This window comes from Diachasma alloeum, unplaced genomic scaffold, assembly GCF_001412515.2.
Source record: "Diachasma alloeum isolate Michigan unplaced genomic scaffold, Dall2.0 Dall_scaffold_00269, whole genome shotgun sequence".
Taxonomy (NCBI): Eukaryota; Metazoa; Arthropoda; class Insecta; order Hymenoptera; family Braconidae; genus Diachasma; species Diachasma alloeum.
The window spans coordinates 1,990,707-2,014,441 of NW_021680408.1; the positions used below are offsets into that span (position 1 = coordinate 1,990,707).

General features: G+C 32.2%; 3 protein-coding genes across 4 annotated transcripts; 2 read left to right on the plus strand and 1 right to left on the minus strand.

Moving 5' to 3' along the window:
- The first annotated feature begins 2,427 nt into the window (after positions 1-2,427).
- Positions 2,428-8,584, plus strand: LOC107037658 (dual specificity mitogen-activated protein kinase kinase 6). Its single transcript, XM_015256313.1, has 6 exons — positions 2,428-2,902; positions 3,206-3,371; positions 4,061-4,297; positions 4,479-4,658; positions 4,812-5,029; positions 7,960-8,584. The coding sequence occupies exons 1-6, from the start codon at positions 2,838-2,840 to the stop codon at positions 8,093-8,095; spliced, it is 1,002 nt and encodes a 333-aa protein (XP_015111799.1). The 5' UTR covers positions 2,428-2,837; the 3' UTR covers positions 8,096-8,584.
- Positions 8,585-11,585: 3,001 nt separating this feature from the next.
- LOC107037652 (mitochondrial dicarboxylate carrier) lies at positions 11,586-19,528 on the minus strand. 2 transcript variants are annotated; one of them, XM_015256305.1, is made up of 7 exons: positions 19,476-19,528; positions 18,883-19,006; positions 16,240-16,395; positions 16,005-16,171; positions 14,055-14,262; positions 13,767-13,904; positions 11,586-12,602 (listed from the first exon to the last, which is right to left on the minus strand). In XM_015256305.1, the coding sequence occupies exons 2-7, from the start codon at positions 18,979-18,981 to the stop codon at positions 12,492-12,494; spliced, it is 879 nt and encodes a 292-aa protein (XP_015111791.1). In that variant the 5' UTR covers positions 18,982-19,006; positions 19,476-19,528; the 3' UTR covers positions 11,586-12,491. The 2 variants fall into 2 exon arrangements, with proteins under 2 accessions (XP_015111791.1, XP_015111792.1); XM_015256306.2 differs by lacking the exon at positions 19,476-19,528 and having other exon boundaries at positions 18,883-19,452.
- Positions 19,529-21,613: 2,085 nt separating this feature from the next.
- Positions 21,614-22,791, plus strand: LOC107037681 (elongator complex protein 6). Its single transcript, XM_015256341.1, has 2 exons — positions 21,614-21,763; positions 21,861-22,791. Exon 2 carries the CDS (start codon positions 21,870-21,872, stop codon positions 22,719-22,721), a length of 852 nt encoding a protein of 283 aa, XP_015111827.1. The 5' UTR covers positions 21,614-21,763; positions 21,861-21,869; the 3' UTR covers positions 22,722-22,791.
- The last annotated feature ends 944 nt before the right edge of the window (positions 22,792-23,735 follow it).

Here is a 23,735-nt window from a genome sequence, read left to right on the forward strand (position 1 = left end):
AATGTATTGATGAGAGCGAATTAATTGAATTAACAAATACTAAACATGATGAATGAGGGAATAATAAATATGATCGACTGCTCAAGTGGCGGTGATATCCTCAGGATTGTTGTTAATTTATTGCTACTGGACTTGTCCTCAATTTCGATGCACTGACTGATAATTTTTTGTAACGAGAGATAACTTTTTTGTTCAGAATTGAGGATGAGTGGGTTTAAAGTGAAATGGGTGACTAACTTCATCACTAATTATTCTGTTCGATTTCTATTGAACTTCTTGGGGAAATTCTATCAGTTTTTGACGGATTCTATTGGAGAATCTCGAAGCTTTACTGCGCGTTTTTTTTATAGAGCGTGTCCAATAGAAACTATTTTATTAAAAAAATCAAATAAATAATAATTTAATCAAATAAATTATTATTTAGTCAATTTGATTAAATTATTATTTAATCAAGTAAATAAATTATTTGTAAATGAAATAGAATAAATAATGAAAATTCTTTGAATTGAAAAAAAATAGTATCAGGAAGGAAATCAACGATTTATAAATTATTCACGAAAGAAGGCCTTCGAAAATTGGAATTCCTAATGATCTTATGGATGTTTTGCAAAGAAGACTCGCGAATTTCCGATAGAAAATTCCATTTGATTTCTATTAAACGTCCATCGAGAAATTCTATTAGTTTTTTATCGATTTTATTAAAGAATTTCGAAGCTTTACTGCGCGTTTTTTTATAGAGAATTTCCACAAGGAACTACCCCTGATAGACCAAACCCAGCGAAGAAAGAGAGAAACTCTGGGAAATTTCCATGAACCCAGAGTTAACTCTGGGTTTGATTCATCAGAGATCTGATAGAAAATAAATCTAAAAAATAATTTGTGAACAAAATGGAAATTAATTCATGTGAAAAAAGTTATTATCAAGATTGAACATTAATGATTTACAAATTATTCATAGAAAAAAGTCTTCGAACATTGTAATTTCCAATTATCCTATGGAAGTTTGCAGAAAAGTACTCTCCAAGTTCCGACAAAAAATTCTATGGGATTTCCATTGAACTTCTAGTAGAAATTCTATCAGTTTTGTTAATAGAAAATGTTCAGTAGATACTATCTTATCGAAAAATAATGTAATAAATAATTAGTAAAAAAGAAATAGAATAGAAATAAAATTATTTGAATAGTAAAAAAATTATTATCAAGATGAAAAATTAACAATTTATAAATTATTCTCAAAAAAAGGTCTTCAAAAATTGTAATTCACTAAATTTTCGGGCACTTACTGAATTCACATATAAATCATCATTTTTGAGGGCTCAAATGTATACATCTTAAATTTATTTTTCCAATAACATCAGTTGTGTAAGAGACATTTTTGTCTTCATTTCTTGTATTTTCGAATCATGTTCAACCTGTATTCAAGGATCTTATACTTTTACTTATTTATTTTTATTTTTCTATTTCCTCTGCTTTTTTTCAACTCTGGTATGCTCAGCTTTCAATTTTTTATTAGACCTAAGCATTTGATATGTACACATGTTATATATTTCCCAGACCCCCTTGCATTTTGAATTTTGTAATTCGCATATATGTAATAAATCTATAAAAATAATCTATAAATAATTAGGAAAAAAGAAATAGAATAGAAATAAAATTATTTGAATAGTAAAAAAATTATTATCAAGGTGAAAAAATAATTTATAAATTATCCCCGAAAAAGGGTCTTCGAAAATTGTAATTCACTAAATTTTCGGGCACTTATCGAATTTACATATAAATCATTATTTTGGAGGGCTCAAATGTATACATCTTAAATTTATTTTTCCAATAACATCAGTTGTTTAAGAGACATTTTTGTCTTCATTTCCTGTATTTTCGAATCATATTCAACCTGTATTCAAGGATCTTAAACTTTTATTTATTTTATTTTTTTTCTATTTGCCCTTTGCTTTTTTTTCAACTCTGGTATGCTCAGCTTTCAATTTTTAATTAGACCTAAGCATTTGATATGTACACATGTTATATATTTCCCAGACCCCATTGCATTTTGAATTTTGTAATTCGCATATATGTAATAAATCTATCTATCTATCTATCTTCATCTTAAATGACAATATTTATCAGCATTTATCATTTTTCTGGAACATCTTCCAGTTCCAGGAACGTAATAAATATTTCCCCTAGATTTCCAGAATGAAAAGGTGTATTATCGTATGGACGTTTGCAAAAAAGCACTTTTTCTAATTTCATGGAAATTGCTAAAAAATAACTGATGTCGAATATTTTTGTTGCATTTCAAATTCACTGCTGTCCCTTGGTTTCCGGCTAAATTCACACATGTGCTATGCTTCCTCGCCGTACCACCGCCTCCAAAACGTGGTCACCCCCCTGAAGTTGCAGTCCCATGTCACCGCAACACTCCAAAAACATCAGACGACCGAAAACTTCTCTGAAACACTGTACAATTCTCAAATCCGTCTGTTTAGTTAGGGGCTGAGGCAGAAATTATCATATATGGGCGACGGAACCGTTGAATTTATTTGTGCCCGAGGTTAACTCAGAATCCAATGTACAGCAATCATCAAAATAGCTTGAGTACCTGTGAGACTGTTGATGTCACAACATCTCTATGCACTAAAATTCATTTCTTCATCAGAGAGAACTGGAGCTCATAACAGTTGAGTACTTGAAGTAACCTCAAAGTGCTTGTTTCTTCTCCAGGTGTAAAAAAAGTCTACGATTGTTCAAGTGATTGTGGAAATGACTGACTAATGAGTCCATTATTGCTGTTGATTGTTACGTTGAATGTAAAACCCTTGAAATTATAAATAACAGAAATGGCACTGCGCAAAGGGAAGAGAAATTTGAAGCTCCAAGTGTCGGAGGAAGCCCCTGTGCCTGTGTAAGTACTTCTGAATCATTATTTCAGTAGCGAAGTGGTAAACGGTTCAAGTCGATTTTGACTACTTGTCAGTTTTCAAGGAATATCTCGCAATCCAAGGCAGATAGCAAAATTTTCGTCATGACCTTTTCGGTAGAACACATTGAGAGCTCAAAAAAAGATATTCAGGAAAATTTCGCTATCTACTTTAGATTTGGAGATATTCCTCGAAAACTCAGCTAAGAGCTAAGTCGACTTAAATCATTTTAATTAATGGTAATTATGGTAATGATTATTGTTGTCATAATGATGTTTTTGCCACAGAACACCACCCAGAAACCTCGACAAACGAACCACTATAACAATAGGTGAAAAAACATTCATTGTTGAGGCTGATGATCTTGAAACTCTGTGTGTACTGGGCAGAGGTGCTTATGGAGTGGTTGATAAGATGAAACACAAGCAGAGTGGCACGATAATGGCTGTGAAGGTATGAAGATATTGACGAGTAGTTTTTGAATGTGGGGATTATTAATTTTTTACTACGAGGATTTTTGGGAATTCTCCAGCTGCTGGTGGCGTTGTTTCGTTCTTCCCGCTGACATTTTTTCAATAGTTCCCATTAAACATCTCTAAAATGAAATTTAATCCATTTATTTGACACAAAAGAAAACAAAATCAATCAACACTTTGAATTAAATGACCAGAATGTTGCACCTGTGACATAAAAAATAATTTGCTTAATCAACTCGTCATCAACCTTTAAACTCTTTGTTAGTTCTTGTTGGAAGAGAATCAGAGCTGTCAAGTTATGAAGATATTGACAAGTAATTTTCTAATGTGATGAAAGATTAAGGGTACGAGGATTTTTGGGAATTCTCCAGCTGTTCGTCATATATGTTTGTTTGTTTGTTCTCTCTGACATGTCAGAAACATCTCAAATCATCTCTCTAAACATTTCCAAAAACTCTTCCAGCTGCTAGTGTAGCGTCACCACCAAAAGTAATCAAAAATATCTGCACTATTCTCCAGGGTAGTTTACTCCATTTATTTGATTCAAAAGAAAACAAAATCAAACAACATTTTTAATTTAATCACCAGAATATTTCACCTGTGACGTCAAAAATAATTCACTTAACTCCTCATCAATCTTTCAACTTTGTTTGTTCTTGTTTAAAGAGAATCACAGCAACAGTCAATACACAGGAACAAAAAAGACTGTTGATGGACTTGGATATTTCAATGAGAAGTTCAGATTGTCCATATACAGTACAATTCTACGGAGCATTGTTTCGAGAAGGCGATGTCTGGATATGCATGGAAGTGATGGATATGAGTCTAGATAAATTTTATACAAAGGCCTACAAAAATGGATGCTCAATACCTGAGGATATTCTAGGAAAAATAGCTTTTTCAGTAAGTTCAATTCATCAATTGATGTTCATACTGAATAAGGTTTTGAATAAATTCAGGAGAAAATGAAAATACTCCAATGTTCTACAACTTTAATCCCTTTTTGTTATATAAGGGAGAACCTTTTATTTTGAATTGAGCAAATTTTCGTCAATTGTTGCTGAATTATCTTGAATAATTTCAGGTAGTTAGTGCCCTTCACTATCTATACTCTCAACTGAGGGTAATACATAGGGACGTCAAGCCCAGTAACATTTTGATAAATCGTAAGGGTGAAGTCAAAATCTGTGATTTTGGAATCTCTGGATATCTCGTTGATTCTGTCGCTAAAACCATTGATGCGGGTTGTAAGCCCTACATGGCTGTAAGTGAATCATCTCAATAAAATTGAGTAATTAATGATTATTCATGTACGAAAATATCCCATTGAAAAACCGTTTTACCGCTTCGCTACTGATTCTTAATTGTTATTTAAGCTGATCACTTGCATAATAATTCTTTTGATTACAAATTGCAGCCAGAGAGGATAGACCCATCAGGCAATCCTTCCCAGTACGATATTCGATCAGATGTCTGGTCACTAGGCATTTCCCTCGTTGAACTAGCGACTGGAAAATTCCCTTACGAGTCGTGGGGCACACCTTTCGAACAGTTAAAACAAGTTGTCAAGGACGATCCTCCGAAACTTCCCCCAGGCAAGTTTTCTCCAGCCTTCGAAAACCTCATCACCAAGTGGTACGTAAATATCATTCAATATCTTCTCATTAAAAAATTCAACGGATTGGCAAACGAATTAAGGCCCGGGTGTACTATCTTTCGAATGTTATCTGGATTTTTTTAATCTTTCGTAATCCAAAATTGTCAATTGAGTGGTACATCATGTAGAAATTTCCAAAAATTATGATAGAATGATAACAAAAAAATTGAAAAAATTCTGAACTTTTTCAAAGAGCGTTTTTAATTGAGATTCAGAATGAGTTGAAAAAAGTGGAAATTACAAATATCTGATTCGCTGTGGTAAATTATCTATTAGCTGTCATTTTCCATGGTGGATAACAAAACACTAACTCCTCATGGGAAGTGACAGTTAGGTATCTCAATTTTCAAAACAGTGGTATGTAGTTGTCTGCCATTTTTGTGATAAAAGTGTGATTAAAAAATTCTCCAAAATATTACAACTTTTTTCAAAGAACCTTTTCCGTAATGTCTCTCTGCAGTGTGGGAAAAGATTTACGAAATCAGTTTTCCCCCCTGCGGGTGACAGGCCGCCATTTGTCACCGTAAATTAGATACATTTTTCAATTTGTTGTTATTCAACTTATTCTGAATATAAGTTAAAAATGCCGATTGAAAAAATTAAGAATTTTTTCTCCTTTTTTTTGATCATTCATTCATAATTTTTCAAAACTTCTGCATGATGCAGGACTTAATTGACAATTTCAGATGACGAAAGATGAAAAAAAACATCGAAATAACGTTCGAAAGATAGTACACCCGGGCCTTAAATCTTCTATTTATTTGTGATTATAATGGTGAGAATTTGTTCTTTTTTTTCAAATCTTGTCATTGTAATGAAAATTATTCGAGAAATAGAAATATTTCATATTTTATTATTGAAAAAAATTACGTATAAAAAAATTAATAAAAAAACCCAGCATTTCCTTTAGGAAATTCTATTGAATTTTTATTGGAAGCTCATAAGAATTCTCTTGAATCCCTATTGAAACTCTGTTAAAAAAACTATTTGTTCTTTGCGTCAAATTCCATTGAAGCTTATGCAATCATACCCTGTCATTTTATTAAGAGATTTATAATAGAAAAAGGTAAATAGATTTTGATTTTTCAATAGAAATTCTTGGCTGTAAATTTTCCAAGTTTTTTCCGTTGTATTTTCCTAATAAAATTCAAGAGTAAAATACTTGAATAATCTTGGTCAAGAATTCTTACAGAAATAATTCCAATACAAGGAGTTATATGGAAAAATCAACGTCTATATATACTGGCCCCGACGAAGTTACACGAAATCCGTACTAACAGTGATAAAAAACTCCAGACCTCGGAGTTAACAGACGGGATCAAGTCATCATGACCAGACTCAGAATAGGCCATACAAAACTGACTCACAATTTTATTATGACGAAAGAAGATCCACCAGTATGCCAGAACTGCCAAGTGAACATGACAGTAAGACACGTCCTACTAGAATGCCCAAAATAATTCAGTGACAGAAAACCACTTAAGCTCCCAGTTGTGTTGACCGAAGTACTAAATGATAAAAACAATGTAAATAAACTTATGAATATCCTTAAGGGGAGACGGAACCCCTTTGTCTCCATCAAATCTTAGAATTGTGTTTTCTCCTACAATTATTAATTTCTATCTATGAAATTACTTTATCGACTCAATTATCGCATTGTTGAGTCAATGAAGTAGTTCAATGAATAAAAAATAATTGCAGGAGAAAACACAATTCTAAAGACTCATATAAACCCAGGGGTTCCGTTTCCCCTTAAGTGGTAACAGAAGGCCATCATTTGCTCGAAATTTTTAAACAAATTTTCTGCTCAAAATTATCAATATTTTTTCAACCCAAAGCACATTGATCTGCATCATCACCTCCTAGAGATTAATGTGCTTCGATTCTTTAAAATATCAATAACTTCCAACAGGAAATTTGTTGAAAAATTGAGAACATTAAGACCATTCTGTTACCCCTTAAGGATAACCGGGCCAGGAGTAGGATATTCAAAAAAATGCAGCCAATTTTATGCAGTTTTTTTCACACATTATTGACTTCATTTAGACACCGTTTGCAAAATTTGAGAAACCCCGGAAGCAGGGCAACAACAAAAATGGTTTTGAAAGTTGCTACTTATACATGAGGTTAAATGGGTCATCGATAATGTCAGTATTTTGTCCACATTGCCGACTGGTCGATAATATAGGGGAAATGCACGAGTTATCGATGCTTCATTTAACCTCATGTATAAGCAACAACTTTAAAAATCATTTTTGTTTTTGTCCTGCTTGCGGGGTTTCTCAAATTTTGCAAACGGTGTCTAAATGGTTTCAATAATGTGTGAAAAAATCTTCATAAAATTGGCTGCATTTTTTGAATATCCTACTCCTCGCCTGACCTACATCATCTCATATGATTTGCAATGTACGATATAACTATTAATGTACCAATTTTTATAAAGTCGCGAAGAACCTAGTAGTTGATGCGGCTTTAAATGAAATGAAAAAGAAAGTTACATAATTTTTAATAGGATTGACGCAAAACACAAATGAAATTATTTCATAGAATTCATATAGAACTCGAATAGAATTCCTTAGAGGAATGGCCTGTTTTTTCTACTAAATTCGTTCGTACGTGTGCGATCAAAATTATTTGGTTCTCATTTTTTTTTATTGCTCTAGAAATCCGTACAGGATTTATTGGCTTAACGAAAACAGTTTTTTCATTTTATTAGCATGTCTGTTACAGCACTGATTGTTGTCTTACGTACTATTATACATATAACGTTAGATCTTAATATTACAATCTTTTAGGAACTTATCGATAGCTTTTAGAGTTCTCATTTTCAAACTTGAAAAATTAAACATTTGAGTTATCTTGCTATCTTGTAAAGTTGATCTTCTCCAAAGTTTATTTTCCCTTCCAGCTTAATGAAAGACTATACAGCCCGTCCAAATTACAGTCAACTTCTTGAACTAGATTTCATCATAGAACACTCGAAGAAGGACACAAATGTCGCTGAATTCGTTGAAAAAATTTTAGACTTACCAGACTTCGAGTGAAATATTCCCACTGACTTGTGCGTACTTTCCATCATCACGAGTAATGATTAAAAAACCAGTGGAAGAAACATCCCCCAGCGGAATAAAAGAGAATTAAATAATAAATTGTTAGTATTTGCGTTGAAGCATAATACTTTTGTTATTAGAATCATTTTTACATCGTACTTGTAGTCCTGTGTTCATTAAGAATTATTTTTACAGTTCTAATAAATGTTTATCGTTTTTCTCGGCGAGTTTTTCAAGTAATCAAAGCACAATCGAGTCATAATATAGTGTTGTATATAAATCATAATAATTCATTACGAAAAATGACATAATCCTTAATCTTGTGTTAATCCTGAAGTAAATTATGTTATCACATTTGATGCTGCAAAGTTGTGATAAAAATCATCTAGGTACAACTTAATTACATTTTGATACGCCTTATATATAGATTAGTGTAATATCAGTGAGTTTGTCAATAAAGTGGATGATTAGTCAATTAGTCAATGAAAGAATGACATTATTTTTTTCAGTCAATTTCCATCACAAGTGTGTAGATTCTGTGCTAGGGACAATTTAATAAAAGTAACGTGAGGCCTTTGTGGCCCCATGAAAAGTATAAGATTATATTAAGGCCCGGGTGTACTATCTTTCGAACGCTATCTCGATGTTTTTTTTCATCTTTCGTCATCTGAAATTGTCAATTGAGTCCTGTATCATGCACAAGTTTTGAAAAATTATGAATGAATAATCAAAAGAAAGTAGAAGAAATTCTTAATTTTTTCAAAGAGCATTTTTAATTTATATACAGAATAAGTTGAATAACAAGAAATTAAAAAATATATCTGATTTACGGTGACAAATGGCGGCCTGTCACCCAATATCATGCAGGGGGAAGACTGATTTCGTAAATCTTTTCCCACACTGCAGAGAGACATTACGGAAAAGGCTCTTTGAAAAAAGTTGTAATATTTTGGAGAATTTTTTAATCACTCTTTTATCACATAAAAATGGCAGATGACTACATACCACTGTTTTGAAAATTGAGATACCTAGCTGCCACTTCCCATGAGGAGTTAGTGTTTTGTTATTCACCATGGAAAATGACAGCTAATAGATAATTTGCCACAGCGAATCAGATATTTGTAATTTCCACTGTTTTCAACTCATTCTGAATGTCACTTAAAAACGCTCTTTGAAAAAGTTCAGAATTTTTTCTATTTTGCTTCCGAATGGAAGCCTTGTAATTGACGGATTTTTCGATTCGCTAATTTTGATCGGAAATGATGTACAATTATTTACTAAAGTTCTGAAACGATCTGAACTTGCATCCTATGTATTTTGTTTCAGAACTTTAGTAAACGACTGTAGAATGTCATGAAACGGGGAGAAATTATGTTGTTACAGTCATGTCTGTATGTATGTGTGTGACAACTTGGATTTTGGGTGCACAATTTTTCGAAAATTCAACATAAATACGGTGAAATCGGTAAATAGAAATCTGAAATTTTGGTCCCTGATAGCTATGAATAAACTCTATTTTGACGCGCTGGTTCAGCTCAATCGGCCCAGTAGTTCTTGAGATATATCAAGTTGTTTAAATTTCGTTTTTCATCAATATCTCGGAAACTACTGTACCGATTTGACACTTTTTTCTTTCAAAATACGCAGCTCGATGACCTCTATCCAGACCAATCAAAACTTATATGCCGATCATGGAAAGTTTCGGAAATATTGCCGTTTGTCCGTTTTTTCGCTGAAACTGTTGTTTGCACGATAACTTGAGAAAAAATTGGGTTAGCGAGTTGAAATTTGGTATGGTACTAACTCTTACAATAATAAAGGTTGGTATTTTAGATCGGCGCAATCCGCCCTGCGGTTCCTGAGATATTTGCCCTTTTGTGTAAATATGTTTTGTCAAATATCTCAAGAACTGCTCCGCGGATTTCAATTTTTCCTTTTTCAAAATACTCGTCTCGGTGGCCACTATATAGACCAATGAAAATATATATACCCGTCCAGACAAAGATTCAGAGATATTCCCGTTTTTCTGTTTTTTTTGCTACTTCCTCCTTGTACGTATGATAACTTGATGAAAAATGGTAATAGCAATTTGAAATTTGGTATGATCATAGCTCTCATGATATTCAAGATTCATATTTTGGATGGGCGCAATCGGCCGAGTGGTTCTGGAGATATTAAATTTTTTGTATAAATCCATTTTACCGGAAGGTCGAATATCTTCTTCTAAACACCCTGTCGAATATGGATGCCTGTCACAAGGACAGGGTGTGAGGTAATGGGTCGAAATGGTCGAAATTATTGCAAAAATTTAACAAAAGTATGGTTTTTGAATTATCAGGCACTATTTTTCTCTTTGTAGAGTATGGCCTGCTTAAAATCACAAAATTTGATAGAAATTGTCGATTTTCAATCCAAATAATGAAGTTCCTACGAATCCATTCGGAAGGCTACTACCAATGCAATTAGTAGAAATGAAAAATAAAAAAGGTAAACAACAGATGAAGTAACGGTCACATGTCTTCTGTCGAATGGGCTCGAACCTCTGCTTGTTTTTGTTATCATTCTGTCATAATTTTTGGGAATTTCTACATGATGTACCACTCAATTGACAATTTTGAATTGTGAAAGTTGAAAAAAATCCAGATAACACTCGAAAGATAGTACACCCGGGTCTTAAGTAGTTAAAACTCGACAGAAAAATAGATTTTAATGTAACAAAAATTAGTATAAAATCGTAAGACAAAAAAATTGGTTTTGGAGTGATTCTCATTGGTCTAAAGGACGATTATGGCTTCGGAAATTCATTATCTGATGTTCATTTGAAGAAAAATGTTGTCCTTGTCACCATAACTCCTACAAATAATTTTATTTTGGGAAGAAAATTTGATTGAAACTGGATTTGATGATAGCGAATCCCGGAAAGAATTGCATAAATTATCCTAGGGAAAATTCAGTAAATGTTTCCAACTCTTTACAAAGCTCGTTTAGATAACAAAATAACATGACATGAATCCTTTGGTCCTTATGAAAAATACAATATCATATTAAATAGTTCAAACTCGACAGAAAAATCGATTTTAATGTAATAAAAATTGGTATAAAATTGTAAGACTAAAAAAAGCTTTTGGAGTAATTTTCGTTTGTCTGAAGGACGATTATGGCTTCCGAAAATTATTGTCGGATGTTCATTTGAAGGAAAATGTTCTCCTTGTCATCATAAATCGTATAAATAATTATATTTTGGGAAGAAAATTTGATTGCAACTTCATCTCATGACGGAAAATCCAGGAAAAATAATAACTCGATTTGTTTCGATTGCTGATTTAACGTGAAATCTCAAAATAAATTAGATGGTAATTGTGTTATACTGAAATTATGAATTGAATTCAGCAATTTTGAATGAGAACACTATTTACTATTACGTAACATCAAGTTAACTCCATCGACCTGCAATGACTCCGCCATCACTATATATCTAGTTCAATTTTTTTTTCTGTCAGAATAAATAGATTTTTATTTGCTCAACATCTCCAATACACTTAGGAATTTCACAATTAATCCTCCGCTGATGACATCGCCGTTTCACACTGATTAAAGAACATTGAAAATTGTGAATCATCGAAATCTTCGTTCTTATCGTCATAAAAAATAATACCTCGCTTTGTGCGTCTCGTTAGACATCAGGAATTTCATTGTATATGTATATCAACAGCAATATATGCCAGCATATACGTAACAAAATATAGTCTTATGGAATGTTTACAAGTCATATGTTAGTTGATATTACCATTTTGTTCGAAAAAAAATAGGTCTGGAATCACGAATGGAATCATTTCAACGTTCATACAAAAACCTAGCGATTTCGATAGAAAATTCAATTCAATTCTGTTAGTACTGTACTATTTTTCACCATTTTTACTGCACATTTTTGTTATCGAAAATGTTCAATAGAAATTATTTTATTGAAAAAATCAAAAGAATTTCATCTATGAAATTTTTCTATTGCGATATTCTCAATAGGAATTCCTCTGTATGAAATTTCCAAGTTTTTTTAAATCAAATAAAAAAATTGAAAATTGGAGCGGAGGATTTTCTACAGAATGTTTTCCATTGAACATTTCTATTTTAAAAAAACGCGCAGATTTGCTGGGGAATTTTTCAATAGAATCTACAATAACGAATGGAAATCCAATAGAAATTTCTAGGAAATTCACAAGGTTTTTCTGTGAAATATATTTCGTGCGTCAAGTTTGTTACGAATGTCTCGATTTGTGTATTGTACCTTAAAAACTGCATTGACGGAATGATTCGTTATTCTTACAAACGAATAAGATTACTGGAAGCAATTATTTACACGATCAATGAGGTGGGGATTATCGAGGCTTTTTGTTCAGTTTGTTTTGTTGCTTGGGATATATCCGAAGGAAATTCGGAGTCGCTCCAGGAATACGAACGTGAGGATTGTGTGCGGCGCCAATCGAACGAATGCCGGTATGTAACCCTGGAAAATTAATAATAATTCTCAATGTCAAGTGGATTCACGCATGAAAAAATTTAATTAAAATCCTAGCGCTTTCTATAAGGAATTCTATTGAATTTTGGTTGAAATTCTATAAGAATTCTCTTAAAGTTTTATTAGAATTCGATGGATTCGAATTCTAATAAATTCTAATTCGAGGTCGATGGATTTTTATTTTTCTACAGCAATTCTTGGGCATAACTTTTCCAAGTTTTTTCAATTGTATTTTTATTTGTTTTCCGTAATAAAATCCAAGAAGAAAAAATTTAGAAAAATTATGCCCAAGAATTTTTATATTGAAAAAATTCCAACAGAATAAGTTATATAGAAAAATCAACATCTATAGACATTTTTCAATGCATAATTTCTAATAGAATTTTAAAAAAACAAATAGAGTTTTCAATAGAATTCTTATAGAGTTACAATAGAAATTGAATAGAAAATGCGGGATTTTTCTATTAAAATTGAATGTCGTAGAATTAAATTCAATCAGTTGTCCAGATTTTCGTATGTTCTCAAATTCATTCATATCACATTCAGGGATAGCCATATCCATAAATTATAATTACCGTTAAATTATTAAGGAGTCAATTGGCTAGCATTACTCCTAAATTTGTTGTTGATGTAATCATCAGTTTAAATATTCAAATGCCGAATTATTTATTAATCATTAATCATAATTTAGTCAGGAAGATTGACCATTATTCGGATAATCGAAAATCTTTTATTAGAAATTTAGTATTATTTACCTAATAAAAAAAATTTACAGTTCCACATCATTAAATATTCAATCAATTATCAATTGGAAATTTAGATTATCAATTATCTTACTATTTTTGAATTTTGATCAGTAGATTTAAACCTTAATCAATGTATCGAAAGATTGATGGTCATCCCTGATCATATTTCAGCCAAAAACCGAAATCAAATAATGATAATCAATGATATTTTAGGTATTAGTCTCTGTGGTTACTAGGACTCTTAATCTAAAAACATCAGTGGAATAAATGATGAAAATTAAATAATAAAATAATAAAAAATAAATAAATAATTTTAAATACCAATTGAAAATTTGTTTCTTCTTCTTATGCTTGAGTTATTGATCCGTGATCTCTTTTACCTTGACCCAAAAATAGATAATTTTACCTTGAAAAAGCCCAAGGGTCCGAGTTTTGCAGTATACAGAATTAGCTGTCCGATATTTTTGAATTCACCAGGTTTAGCGTTCATAGCACGTGTTTTAAGAACGTCCAGAGGTTGCGTGAGAGTCGTGGCAATGGCTCCCTAAATAATAAATGAAAGAGTCTATTACAACCGGTCTAGACAGATCAAATAGCCATTACGAATCAATCAAGTCCATTACTTTGATCGATTCATTGACTTCGATTGTCTTTTTCGTTTTTGTTCATTTCCATTAAGGATTTAGAAACTTACGGCCGTGAGACTGGCAACGAAATGCGTTCCCAGATCATCCTCAAACTTCCCAGATTGCAGGAGATATTGTTTAATTTGGTCATAGAAACTCAATTGTCCTATTGTCATTAAAATGGCTCGTCCAGTAGCTGTCGAACAGCCGTTGAATAATTTGGACACACCTTCTTCTTTACTTACTCTTATCAGTCCATCCAACGCATGTTTGTAACTGAAATTCATTTTCAAGGGTTTTTTATAAATTCGCAATGATCAATTGTTTTAAAAATAATTCGATTTTGACTATTGGTCAGTTTTTAATGAATATCTGGGAATCTAAGGCAGATAGCAAAATTTGTGTTATAAACTTTTTGTAGAGAGAATTAAGAGCTACGAAAAAGGTAATTACGAAAATATCGCTATCTTCTTTAGATTCGGAGATATTCCTCAACAAATCAGCTGAGAGCTAAGTCAATGTAAATTGTTTTACCGCTTCGCTACTGAATTTCGTGGACACAAGGCATGAAATTTCAAATTTGACTGAAAATTTAATGGAAGAATTGAATAAAAATAATAGATAAATAATAGATAATAATTAAGGTGAACTAAAATGAAGTGTTTTCATTAATTTTCTCATGAAACTGAATTTTCAAATATAAAATTCCTTTAAATTTCAAGGATTTCAACGGTCATTTCAAAATCTGTTGATATTTGAATTTTCAAAATCGGAATTCCGTGGAAAGATTAGAAGTAATTTCAGTAGAGTGACATTGCATTAAGAGGAAAAAGTCAAAAAATTTCACATGAAAAATCAAATTAAATGTTAATAATAGATAAAAAATCAATAATAATTTCATTGAATTAAAATGTACAGCTTTCATCAATTTTTTCACGAAACTGCAAATTCTCAAGCAGATTCTGCGATATTAGAAAAGAAAAATGAGAAATTCTGTTGATATTTGAATTCTCTAAACTGAAATTTCGTAGAAAGTTCAGAAATAATTTCAGGAGAGCGTTGCCCTTAATTCAAAGGCAAAAAAATTATGAAACTTCAAATTTCATGAATAATGCAATAAAGTAATTAAATGCAAACTAGATAAATATCCAATAATACTCTAATTGAATTAAAATGAACTGCTTTGATCAATTTCCTCACGAAACTGCAAATTCTCAATTATGAAATTCCTTCAAATTTCAAGGAATACAATTGTCATTGAATAAAAAATTTTAGCAATGCAGATTCTGAGATATTAGAAAACAAAAATGAGAAATTCTGTTGATATTTAAAGTCTCTGAACTGAAATTTCGTGAAAAGTTTAGAAGTAATTTCAAGAGAGCGTTGCATTTAATTCAAAGGGAAAAAAGTCATAAAATTTCAAATTTTACTGAAATAATTGAATTAATGAAGTAATGGAAACCATAGATAAATAACCAATACTACTTTAATTGAACTAAAATGAACAGCTTTCATCAATTTCCTTATGAAACTGTGAATTCTCAATTACGAAATTCCTTTAAATTTCAAGGAATTCAACTGTCATTGGATAACAAATTTTAGCAATGTAGATTCTGAGATATTAGAAAAGAAAAATGAGAAATTCTGTTGATATTTGAAGTCTCTAAACTGAAATTTCGTGGAAAGTTTAGAAGTAATTTTAAGAGGGCGTTGCATTTAATTCAAAGGAAAAAGAATTCTTAAATTTCAAATTTTATTGAAAATGCAATGAAGCAATTGAATGGAAACGATAGATAAATAATTAATAATAAGTGAATTGACCTAAAATAAACTGCTTTCATAAAATTTTTCATGAAACAGAGAATTCTCAATTATGAAATTCCTTTAAATTTCAAGAAATTCAACTGTCATTGGATAAAAAATTTTAGCAATGCAGATTCTGAGGTATTAGAATTAAAAAATCAAAAAATTCCATGGAAATTTGAATTCTCTCTCAACAAAATTCATATCCAACTCACTTTCTCCTTTGTTCAGGTGGCAATTTGATATCATTTTGCATTCTCACATTAATAAGATCCCCAGGTGTCCCGAAGATTCCTCCAACAGCACCAGCCGATCCGGCGATCAACAATTTCTTATAAAATGGCAAAGCCTCTCCAGGCTTCTCAATCCCTTGCTTCACTACCTGATCGAAAATTTCTAGTGTTAAATAATGAAACCTCTCCTCAGGAAAATTCAATAAACACAAAAAACCTCGTAAACTGCAAATCTCGTCGTCGAGTAAGTACCCTGACGCAGTAGGGAAGCACTGAGGCCATTGTAAAGTGCTAAAAATCCTTGTTTCTTTATAATTTTCAACGTGTGCTTGATGATTGACACTTTGCCCTCTTGTTGCGTTTGCAGTTGAACCTAGAATAAACAGCATTAGCATCAATTGTGTCGCTGACTATTTTTTTGTTCTATGGAATAGTATTTTTCGTTGACCATGCAGTGGTGCCGAATTCTGGATTCGTGTTACGTAACGTTAGTTGATGAGTTATATAAAGAATGTTTGAATCGACATATTTTCATGTCTATTTTTGGAGAAATTGATACTCTAACGAGTTCACAAAATTCTAAATATTCTCTGAAAAGAAGAGTTGAGAGCAATTCACTTTTAATAACATATTTTTTTTCTAATTTTTGACAAATCGAGCATGTTTTGAGAAATGTTTAAAAAATTATCTGGGAATGTAATTCTACCAAAATCAATGAATTTCAAGAATTTCTTTCAATTTTTTTTTGTATTGAGACCTAAAATGCGTAGTTAATTTTAAGATTCTCTCTGAGAGCAAGAGTTGAGAAGAATTATTTTTAAAAACATCGTTTTTTTTATATTTCGTGAGTCTAGCGGATTTTGAGATACTTTCCAAATATTTTGGGAAGGTAACTCTACCAAAATCCTTAAATTTCAAGGGCTAAACGGAAAAAATATTTGAATAACCAGATTTACATATCTAGTTTGTGGGAATTAATAGTTTAATGAGTTCAGAGCATTCTAAATATTCTGGGGAGTAAAGTTTCATGAGTATTTATCATCGAAACCATCACATTAAATTCTTATTAAAAATGTAAAAATGTAAAATAATAAAATAATAATGTAAAATGTAAAAGAATTCATATCATAATCTAGTTCAATTGCATACAGAGTCAAATTTTTGCCGACGAGAAAATAAAAATTCAATGTGACAATATATATTCACACATATGAAAAAATCCGGTAGAAAAACTTAACGAATTCGCTAGAAAATTCTATTGGGATTCTATTAAAATTCTTGGGAATGTTCGTTGAAATTCTATTTTTTTGCGCTGATTCTTTAAGATATTTGATAAGCAAAAGTCAATAGATTTCGATTTTTCTATATGAATATTCTCTTAGAATTTTTTTTGTAAGAATACTTGGGCAGGATTTAGGAATTTTTCTTTTCAAATTTTTCTCACTCGAATCCTGTAATGGAAGACAATAAAAAATATAGCAGAAAAAACTTCGAAAATCCGTGCCTAATGATTTTAACAGAAAAAATCTCAAGAAAAAAATACAAACAGAAAAATCAAAATCTGTTGATTTTTTCCTATCGAATGTCTAATAGAATCAGAGCAAAAAAGAAATAGAATTTCAACAAGAATTCCCTAGAATTTTAATAGAATCCCCATAGAATTTCTAGAGAATTTCAATAACATTTTCTAGCGAATTCAGTAAAGTTTTCTATTAAATTTTTTCGCACGTGCAAACGAGCTAATAAATTCTATTAGATTTATATTGAACGTTCTATTAGTTTTTGGTTGATTCTATTGTAAAATTCTATTGTTAAATATTCTATAGAAAACTCCAGAGAATTCCATTTTTTATACCACTTATTCCATCGAGATCTTCTCTACTATTTTCGACAATTCAGAACCGAATTGGTAAAACGGTTCAAGTTGATTTTGGCTACTTGCCAGTTTTCGATGAATATTTCAGAATCTAAGACAGATAGCAAAATTTTTAGTATGACCTTGTCTATAGCACGCAATTCACTCTATAAAAAAGGTCACTACAAAAATTTCGTTATCTCCTTTAGACTCGGAGATATCCCTCAATAACTCAGATGAGTTAAGTCGAGTTAAACCGTTTTACCGCTTCGCTACTGAATTTTTACTGCACATTTTTTTTATAGAAAATCTTGAAGAGAAATTATTTTATTGAAAAAATGAGCCGAATTTCATCTATACAATTTCTTTTATTGAGATATTTTCTATAGGAATTCCTCACCATGAAAATTCCAATTTTTTTTAATCAAACAAAAAAATTAGATTAGAAAATTTCAATAAAATTTTCTAGCGACTTCACTGAGGTTTTCTATTAAATTTTTTCATACGTGCAAACGATCTAATAAACTCTGTTAGATTTGTATTGAACGTTTTTTATTAATTTTTGTTCGATTCTATTGAAAAATTCTGCAGCTCATTTGCGCGTTTATTTTCAACAGAAATGTTCAATGGAAAATATTCTATAGAAACTCCATAGAATTCAATTTTTTATACAACTTATTCCATCGAGATCTTTCCTATAGAACTTCCTCGGCTCGAATTCTCCAAGTTTTTCATTTGATTCCCTAATAAAAAGAGAAAAAAACTTGAAAAATTCATGTCGAGGGATTCCTATAGAAAATGTCTCAATCGAAGAATGAAATATTTGCTATTCGAGATCTTCTAATCGAGTAAAAATCGTAGAATTCTCAGTAAAAATCGAACAGATTTTCTTATTCGAATTCGTTAATTACACACATCCAAATGAAATTATTTCGTGACTGCCAAACGACAAATAACGTACTTGAATAAATTAATGTGGCTGTTGTCAGTAATTAATTTAAATACCTTCAGTAAATCTAATGGATGAGTAACACAGGCAGCTCCGGACGAAGCAACACCGCCGAAGTACCATCGTGCGAGTTTTTTTGAGTCTTTCGAGTCCATTTTCAATTATCTATTCCTCTACAGGCTACACAAATCGATACAATCAATGTGAAAATCAGATGCTCTAGTTATTCAGCTGAATCGTGAGTAATTGCATAATCAATTCACTTAAAATTCGAAAAACCATCGCCTCATCCCAAACAACTGCATAAATCCTGAGTTTTTAGTAGCAAAATAGAATTTTAAAATGAAAAATCAAGTCGATAGGGGGAAAGTTCAGAGCAAAGTCATGAAAATTATCCGGAAAATCGTGATAAGTTCATTGAAATTTCAGTGCAGACTTTGAACGAATGAGTTAATGTAAATAAGAAACGAAAGGGCAAGGTGAACGAACGTCATGAACTTGCATTATCACGTCAGGTGCATAATCGTGCACTCAAACTGAAGGAAAAATTCAAACTGACGGGTGAACATGCCGCTGAGTGCTCATGATCGACTAAAACTTGGAATCACATTGAGAGAACGTAAGGTTTATCGAGTTATTTGATATTTACACTCGTGAATGGTGCTCGCTTGGTGGTGCACACGGTGGCGATGCGCTGGTCGCTGTCCGCCTGATACTGATTTGAGTGCATATCGAGAGTATATATTTGATATACCTGGTCGGTTGGGGGGGGAGGGGAGACGAGGAACGCGCGCATCGTGTCACGGCCACGTGGTTTGTTGTCAGGGACAGCATATTTCTCGTGGTAAAACAGAGTAAATGGGTGACATGAGAGAAATTGTGGCATTTTCGGGAGATTTTTGGTTAAAAACTTGTTTAGGGGGCATTCCACTCTGAAATATACTCATTTACCCATCAATTTTTTTCATTTTTGAAAAAAAAAAAATACAAAGGGTTCATAAATATAAATACATAAATTGAAAAATGTTATGTTTGTCCATTAATTTTTTCATTTTTGAAAACAAAGAAAATTACGAAGGTTTTATAAATATGAATAGGGGAGGTTGGGGTAAAACGGACACTTTTGACTTTTTTAGAAATGTTAATGAGGGGTTGAAATGTTGATAAAATTTGATTATTTTTTCTTCACTGCAAAGAACAATTTTGTCCCTTTGTGACAAGCCTAAACTGAGCTCAATTGATAAATTTGTTTCTGAGTTGTGAATCATTTTAAAAAAGTCGAAACTGTCCATTTCACCCCACCCTCCCCTGCATAGATTTAAAAATGTTACCTACCAAGATTTTTAAGAATTCCTGCAATTAAGAAAAAAACACCTCAATGATTTTTTTAGAAAACCCGAGAAGTTCCTGAAATTTTCTGTAAAACCAAAGTATTTTCTCGAACTTTCTATAATACCCCGAGAGTGTAGAAATCTCAAATAATTCTCGAAAACTCGAGAATATCCTAGAATTTTCCAGAAACTAGAAAACTTTTTCCAGAAGCTAGAATTTTTGTGAAATTTTCTAGAAGTTTCTACGGTGCATACTAAACTAATAATAAAAACACCATTGAAATCCATTCAGTTGTTTTTGCGTGAATCGCGGCCAAAGAATGGGCAATAGATTTATAATATAAAAGATCACATACGGAAAAAATTAATAGAAAATCCTAGCACTTTATCTAAGGAACACCATTGAATTACTAGTGGAAATCTATGATAATTCTATTGAAAGTCTACTAGAGAATTGATTTTTTTGCGTCAATACCATTAAAAATTATTTAACTTTCACGTGCGTTTAACAATGGATATTCGTTCACAGAAAAAAGTATATAAATTCTGATTTTCCATATGAAACAATGGATCTTTAGATTCTTTATTCATAGAACAAAATATACGGATTTTGACTCTTCCGTACAATATGTCATTCTATTGGCATTATGTCTATTAGAATTTTTGATCAGGAAAGAAGTTGGGCAATTTGTGTCCAAGAATTTCTATAAAAAAATAAAAATCTATTGACTTTTTTCCATCAAATATCTCGTAACAAAATAACAGGGTAAAATTGCATAATCTCTCATACAATTGACATAAAAAAACTACTAAAATTTTCCAATTGAGTTTCAACATAGAACTCCAATGGAATTCAGGCAAAAATTTTATAGAAAAACCTACCAATTTCGTTAAAAAATTCTATTGGATTTTTGTTGAACATATTTATTAGTTTGTGGCCGATTCTATTGAAATGTTCAATAGAAAATATTCTATGGAAAAAGTCAAAGGAATTCGATTTTTCTATACAATATATTCTATTGAGATATTCTCTACAGAATTTCCTCGGCTCAAATTTCCCAAGCTTCTTTCATTCTATTTTCTTTTTCTTCTCATCAAGAAAATCAAACAAAATTTTTTAGAAAATTTGAGTCGAGGAGATTCTGTAGAAAATATAAAATATCTCAATAGAATATATTATACAGAAAAATCGAATTCCTTAGACTTTTACTATAGAATATTTTCTATTGAACATTTCAATAGAATCGGCCAAAAACTAATAAATGTTCAATAGAAATCCAATAGAATTTCTCCAAGGAATTCTCTAGGTTCTTCATGCGTGATATTTTGAGAAAAAAATGAAAATAAAAAAAAATAACAAAATTTTATTAAAACTTTTTCATACGCGATACCTGCAGCAAAATAAATCCTGTTTTACCAGTGACTCATCCTCTCCCCAATTATCAGATAGCGCCACAAGATTTGTAAACACGTGAGTTTTGAATTCCCCCGAGTATTCGGAAATTTTCGCTAACCAAAACTGCCAATACCCCGAGAAAAAGGACTGCCTTAACATTTAAAAACCCAAGCTTGTTTGATAATTATTTATTAAGAAGAAACATTACACGTGAGTACCTTCCCACGAAAAACCACGTCGTGAAACATTTACCATTTGAGGTTATCTTCAATTACCTGAAATCCTCGCTGATGAATTTTGATTTTAGGAGAATAAAATGACTGATTCAGTTTGTCGTGCAATCGGGATAGACCAAGTGGACCTCCGAGGGAGAATGGTGATGATAGAGGAGCAGCATGGAAGTGACGCAAACTTCCTCATCAACACAGTGCTGTCACACGCCCTGGAGAAGGGCCAGGGCATCTGCCTGGTGCTCTTCCACAACACCTTCGGTCATTACCACAATGTTGGAATGAAACTGGGGTACAATTTGAACGTTCTCAGAGAGAGGGGGGAAGTGACAGTCGTCGAGCCCATGAAGACAATAATGCAGAACATCGAGGAGTTGGGTCACGATGCAGTGGACGCCTCTAAACCAGAATTATCGGAGAACTTTCGTAGGATAATGGAGGACAATGTCATTCCAGATGCCATGAAACTGGACGAGCACTTGGTTCGTCACCTCTTCGTGGCCCTCAAGGCGAAGTATTTCGAGGCTGCCAAGGTTCGAGAGTCTGTAACAGTCATTATTGACGATCTGAGTCACCTGTTTGACATGAATTTGAGTCTCACTGATGTCTGGACGTACGTCAAGTACTTGAGGTCTTTGATGCAGTTCGAGCCAAAAATGTCGGTCTGCATAATGACCCACACGTACAGAACGAACACAGACTCTTGCCAGCCTGATATCATTGTTATTGGGCTCAGACGTATGGCTCATCTTAACATCATGGTGGAGCCTCTCAGTACTGGTCATGCTAATGACATCTCTGGGAAGCTCACGGTCGTATGGAGGATGGACTCTATCCGAAAAAAACACCACTGGCCAGAGAGAATGACTTATCTTTATAAACTTATGGATCGTCAAATCAAAGTATTCACTCCGGGGGCGAAGGAGGCGTTGTCTTAATTGTTAATGTGTATATGGCTATTTTTTCGATTATTTGTCTTTGTTAATTGTCATTAAATGGTAATTTTTGATAAAGGGGCTGTAGCATTCATTTGTTTTCTAGTGTGAATGAAATTTGCTCAGATTTCAGTGGAAGATATTTTTTCAACCTTTTTTTCCTTCTTTATTCAGAAAATAAATTAAACGAAGTAGTTGTTCAGATTGGGGGATCTGCTTGTGCCAAGCCGAAGGTCATTCATATCCCGGCTTACTGCTTCCAACAAAATAATGACACAATACAGGTATTTGTATCATTATAATTATCCTGATATTGGTTGGTGGCTACAACTATTCTCAGATGATTCGTTTTCTTTATTCATTGATTCTCAGGAAGATTTACTTCTTTTTATTAATTTTTCCTCGGGAAGATTATTTCCTTTATGTATTTATCCCCTATTTCCCTGCTTTTAATCATTTATCTCCAAAAAGATTGGGCATGTCAATGTGTTATCTGGGAATAGTTGCCAACAATTAATACTTAATGTAAATACTTGAATAGATTTCTATTCCTTTCCAACGTTTTCGGATTAATTTGAACAATTGATTTTTGCTGTTCCTAACATTTTTTTTCAGTCCGAATCCTCGACTTCCTTCCATGCCTCTGGAGGAACCTTGAGAGACAACTGTAGCTCAGTAGGAAGAAGAACCTTGCATCAAGAGCAAATGAATCATTTCAAGTCGAACCTTCTCTCTTTCTGTTATTTTCCATCTGGGTTTTTGGAAGAAAGTTGGATTGAAGGCCCCAGATAATTGAAATACCATTCCAATTATTAATTAACTGAAATTTCACTACCATTGCCTTTAACAGACGCGCTGTCAGGGCGACAACTTTTCAAGAGAGGAGTAGTGCGTATTTGGCCTTTTCCACGATCGTCTCTTTCTTTCCACGCACGAAAAAAGTTGATAGAAAAACCTATCGAATTCGTTAGAAAATTCTATTAAATTTTCTATTAGTTTTTGGCTGATTCTATTGAC